This window comes from Fomitiporia mediterranea (assembly GCF_000271605.1).
Source record: "Fomitiporia mediterranea MF3/22 unplaced genomic scaffold FOMMEscaffold_10, whole genome shotgun sequence".
Classification (NCBI taxonomy): Eukaryota; Fungi; Basidiomycota; class Agaricomycetes; order Hymenochaetales; family Hymenochaetaceae; genus Fomitiporia; species Fomitiporia mediterranea.
In genome coordinates, this window is record NW_006760395.1 from 2,671,480 (window position 1) to 2,676,439 (window position 4,960).

The following is a 4,960-nucleotide window of genomic DNA, read 5'->3' on the forward strand; positions in this document are numbered from 1 at the left end:
TTTTCTTTCTTATTGTTACTCGCTAAATCACTCTAAGCCTGTTTCACAGGCGTAGCCTCAACCTCCAAAACCTGCTCGACCTTGCAATTCAACTCGCAGGGACTGAGCGACGACCAAGGCGTGGTGACGAAGACTACTTTGTATGGCCCAAGGACACGTTAATCCTTTACCAACGTGAATTCTGCTTGCAGAAGAATGAGGCAGAGGCTGCTAGTGGTGCAGGGATTGGGACCGTAGAAATAATATAATATTCACTATCTTTTTGTATTAAATAATTAAATATAATTACATTTATTAATTATTTGATACAAAATTGCATGCAAAGCAGAAGCAATCTATCCAGATGCTTGTAATGACTTGTATATATTGTAAGAGAATACTATACTGTCAAAAAATAATAAGTATATTTTAACATTATTATTTTGGGAGGTATGTTATAATCACTTATATATCTTGACAATATGTACAATCATAATTAATAACAGTAATTCCAATAATTGTTCTAGATTCTTATTATACTTGCATTAAATTATAATTAACTTGTGAAAACCCCTATGAAGAATATAATTGCTTCAACAAAATTTACAAAAAGTATAAAATATACCTGGTTATAATCTAATACAAGTGTTGCGACTTTTTCGTGATGTATACCCATGTCAAGTGACATAAAGAAGACAAATTAAATGGGCTTACTAAACGCTTCGTTCTAATATTCGGTAGGAAATTCAGATTCATTGAGACATGAGCAATACAAGGTACACGCACTGGTCCACATGTAATCGCAGCTCTGCAACAGTACACTCCAAGTCGATCGACCTCTTTGACAGCAAAGCGCTGAAATTCGCCCAGTCCACATCAAATGAATTGAAGTCCGAGATGAGGCTGTCAAGTTCCATTTCAATCGAACGGTTTTCAGTTCCGTTTTTCAGCTCTTCAATCGCCTGTAGTATAGATGTTTTAGCACATGACAATCGACAAAAAAAGGTTCTCTATTTAAACCTTTTGATACCTTGTGAACTCGGCACGCTTAGCCTCCAGAGGAATTTCTGACTGTCTGAGGAATGGCACAAAGCTGCATAAGAAGTCTGGGAGAACATTAAACAATACTCAAGTATAACATGCTGGTCAAGTACCATCAATTGTCCGAGAAATTATGCTAGAAATTGTTCTAGTCCTGAGGACCAATTGAAAAAAGCGCTGAAGAAAGCGAGCATTAAAAGTCTAGATCTCTTTAGAACAAACATAATACACACCCTATCCAACCCATCCCATTTCGATCGCAGCACTGAAAGCTTCCCAGGATCAAGGGGAAAGGCCAAAGCGGCCAAAGCTTTCGAAATACTATCAAATTCGCTTTGTACATAACGTGTACATTGGCTCATGTCCGAGACTTGAGTAAGGAACAGTGTCGATGATTTGGCCCCTGTACTGTCGATGTCATGCTCCGAGAAAAATGCCCCGTTTTCACAGCTGTAGGCTGGTAAAGACTCAGCGAGTTTCAGAGTTTGAGCAAAAGAAGGTATGCAGCTAGACGTTGCCTCCATGGATTTTGTGGCCATAATCGTTACCGAGAAGAGGCTCACGGAGCAGGTAGCAAAAGTTGGTCAGACCACAGCTGAGTTGCAGTACGAGAGGTCAACGGAAACATGGTATCCGTAAGGTAACCTCATTGCAGCACATGCTTCCTGAAGCTTAGATAAAAGAGCTTCCACAACGAGGCATCTGCCTGTTGTGGAGCCCCAAGTACATGCAGTAGGGTGGCCTGGAACCATATTAAGTGTTTACACGCGCCAACGAGTTATAAATGAGACTGTCTAGTCCTTTCTGGTAAAGATCTGTATGACACTGAGGCATTCTCTAAAGAGGGACGTTGACATAGTCCTGAAATATTACAAGACCTAAACTATATCCTTGAGGTAATAACCCCTATAAAAGTTCGTTTTGATCAATCTCTGGTAATTCAGCTGAATGTGTAGCGACTGATCAGATTATCACTTACATATTTGGATAATCTGAGTTGAAAAAAAGAATCAACCCATGTGTGACACTACCGTCGTAATATTCTGCAAACATAATTATGGCTTTATGGCGGTCTTGATCGAGTGAAGCCGCTTTCACACAAGGTTACCAATAGTTGAATTTAATTGTGCGAGGTACGAGGACACAGATGCTCAATTGCCTATTTCCTACTCGTGCTGACCTTCCTTACCCAAATGACACCAGAAAGTGCCAGTGTCGCGGCTCCGCAAATGATCATAGTCTACGAGCCCAGTTCATCGCTTATTTACGAACAGCAAAACGATCTACTTACTCCTGCAAAAACGATTGGACGCCACCAAATGAAATCTCGAGTCAAAAGAGCGCCGGCAATTGGAGTACCTTTTCCTTAGTCTGAACAAACTTGTGTACAGATTGAATATTAGAACCTCACCAATAAAAGAGCCGACACCTGCAGGATGAATCGTCAGCAGGCACTTCTAAAACTTCATGCTGTAAAGTCGCACCAGTTAAAGTGAAACAGATACCCATACGAGTACTGGAACAACGTAAGCAACATCCTGCATGAATTCCTGCATCGGGCTCACCCAAGCTCCGACATATTACGACCAATCTGAGCAAGCATCGGCACAAGTAAAGAAATATCTTGTGTTAGTTCCTGGGTCAGTCTGGCCGAGTATCGGAATGCATAATTGATAAAATGCACTTACAGACGCCCGAGAAGAAGCCAAAGAATATAGCAAAAATTATTATGCTAGGGCCATCACGCGTAACGAGAAAGACATAGATGAGACCTCCTGTAACTGCTGTGCAGGGGACAATCATTTTGTACACGCCGACATAGTGTGCCGCCCAGTTCGGAACGATACGTCCAAATGCATTGGCAGCATTCAGTATCGTCAGCTACTCAGGATAAATTCATGGATTTTTTATTAAAAAGTAGCTTGAAAGAAAGGTGTACCGTGTAAAATGCAAGAGCAGGATTCACCCCATGACCAATTGCGTAAAGCTGCAGGAAGAAGATCGGGACGTATAAACCTATAATCACAAGTGTTGCTCTACAAGTTTCGGTTGTACTACTCGAACTGGTCATAATGGACAATGACCCACCCAGTTACTGCAAGAACAAAAGGAATATCTTTACTGGAGCGTTTGAGTATGGGCCAAAGAGGAGCTGAGGGTTTAGGCCGGAGCTTCGTCCTCATCAAAAGTGATGCCAATCCCATAAGAGCAAGATTCAAGCCAGCACTTGCCCTGACTCCATTAGCAAAGCCTGTTGGACCATGGAACAGGTTATTGAGCATTATTGGATGGACGATGCCTCCAACAGAAGTGCCTGATGCAACGATGCCAAGGGCGATTGTTCGACGGCGCTGGAAGTGATGAGCAATAACACCCATCGTTGGAATGTATGTCATTCCCATTGCGATTCCGAGTCCGAGTCCTTGGCTTAAAAAGACCTTCAAAATAATAAATAATACAACGGAGTAGAAGTTAGGCAGACGCTCGTACTTGATAGTAATTCTGCGGATGTGAAAGGGACAACATGAAGAGGCAAAAAGCAAAGAGAATAGTCCCAGATATTATCATATGGTAGCTTTACATTCTAAATCTCAGAAAATATCAAGTAGACTTAGTGGCACACTGGTTCACGCACAAGTAACCCCTATCAAAGGCCCTGCCAGTAAGTAAGCCGATTGATAAGAGCAAAAGAAGCTGTGTGCTGCCAATTAAGCTAAACATCCATCAGTCTAGCGATCCAAGTCTGGGGTTCAAGGGCGGGAGCAGGTGTAATAGTACCTTATGCTTGAGGAAGAAGAATTTATCAAAAACGTTCGAACGTAGAAATCTAGGCAAGTACAATATAAGCACTAGGCTTTTGAAAACGTTTCAAATGTGCACACTTACCTTGGTACACTCCAAATACATTGCAATACCTGATAGTCATAGTTAAAACAGATAAAAGAATCGTGGAGATGTTGCCCACCCGAACGTGGAAAACTGCATGAGCCATCTGAGGACAAGATGGCGATGAGAATAATAGGACATTGCATAGCATAGAATACGGATTGAAATTCACGCTCCAGCGACTGTTGCCCAAGCCTGAAGGCCTCCATCTGGAATGCATTGGGCTACATCTGAGGCGGATTCCAACTCTTCGGGACCCTTTTCGGTAGATGATGTCAACGCCGCCGAAGAAGATTCCGTGGCCGAGGCTACAACCCCAGTACATTCATTGCTCAGAGGTAAGCCAGTGCCGGAATGCATCGAGGCCTGCAAATGTCGTTATCGAGATGCGAAGAGCAGATCACCTTATAAGAGTTCGAGGTAGTAGTCAGGGTGATCGCCCCACTCCCGACAGATATGTACATATATTTGCCGCCATATCAGAAGGTTTCTTCACGTGCATTGCGTTCTATTCTATTTTTATAGATCGATGAACACGAAAACAAAGGAAAGTGTTATAGACTATTGCGTAGCTTACCTCTGTTGACGTTGTCGCGAATTACGGTGCCTCGTGAGACGTTCTGGCGATTCAACTTCAAGTTCAAGGGTGAGATAACGACAATAAATGTCATCGTTGCATCGTAGTATGTAATCTCGGATTACGTCATCTTGTTTGAGCGTTCCACCAAATCAGTATACACAAGTGACAACAACCAATAGGTGTCTTCAATTCATTGGCAGGAGCACTTGCAAGACGGTACAAAGATTTTGGGGTGTCTCGGCAAAGTAGTATGTACCTTAAATATTACTAAAAGTGGATGCAATTCCTGCAAGTGTCTGCAAGTGCTCGAACCCACTTGTTGGCACTTGCAGACGCTTCGGAGTTTGAAATGAAGTTGATGTTTGACGACAACCTAACAAAAATTACAAGTAACGTGACATAGACTGTAAATTGTTGACACATGGGGCATTTCACAATTCCTTACCTTAAAAAATAACTTACATAATGATAAAC

The 4,960-nt window shown here is 42.1% G+C and overlaps 2 protein-coding genes across 2 annotated transcripts; both read right to left on the reverse strand.

The window, feature by feature from the left end:
• Positions 1 to 731: 731 nt before the first annotated feature.
• FOMMEDRAFT_159938 (uncharacterized protein) lies at positions 732 to 1,559 on the reverse strand (the record flags this gene model as incomplete). The annotated part of the gene is made up of 2 exons (XM_007269650.1): positions 732 to 941; positions 1,254 to 1,559. The coding sequence occupies 2 exons, from the start codon at positions 1,557 to 1,559 to the stop codon at positions 732 to 734; spliced, it is 516 nt and encodes a 171-aa protein (XP_007269712.1).
• A 587-nt stretch (positions 1,560 to 2,146) lies between these two features.
• FOMMEDRAFT_112633 (MFS general substrate transporter) lies at positions 2,147 to 4,012 on the reverse strand. The gene is made up of 13 exons (XM_007269651.1): positions 3,986 to 4,012; positions 3,907 to 3,935; positions 3,799 to 3,847; positions 3,656 to 3,733; positions 3,511 to 3,604; positions 3,109 to 3,458; positions 2,960 to 3,056; positions 2,709 to 2,901; positions 2,586 to 2,643; positions 2,505 to 2,536; positions 2,432 to 2,449; positions 2,312 to 2,379; positions 2,147 to 2,260 (listed from the first exon to the last, which is right to left on the reverse strand). Exons 5-13 carry the CDS (start codon positions 3,586 to 3,588, stop codon positions 2,180 to 2,182), a joined length of 975 nt encoding a protein of 324 aa, XP_007269713.1. The 5' UTR covers positions 3,589 to 3,604; positions 3,656 to 3,733; positions 3,799 to 3,847; positions 3,907 to 3,935; positions 3,986 to 4,012; the 3' UTR covers positions 2,147 to 2,179.
• Positions 4,013 to 4,960: the final 948 nt, after the last annotated feature.

Excerpts from the sequence above, each read along its gene's own strand:
- FOMMEDRAFT_112633 (XM_007269651.1), bottom strand. The coding sequence starts at position 3,588 with ATGATAATATCTGGGACTATTCTCTTTGCTTTTTGCCTCTTCATGTTG. Across the intron at positions 3,057-3,108 it reads TTTGTTCTTGCAGTAACTGG|AGCAACACTTGTGATTATAG; the intron begins GTGGGTCATTGT and ends CGAAACTTGTAG. Across the intron at positions 2,902-2,959 it reads CTGCTCTTGCATTTTACACG|CTGACGATACTGAATGCTGC; the intron begins GTACACCTTTCT and ends TATCCTGAGTAG.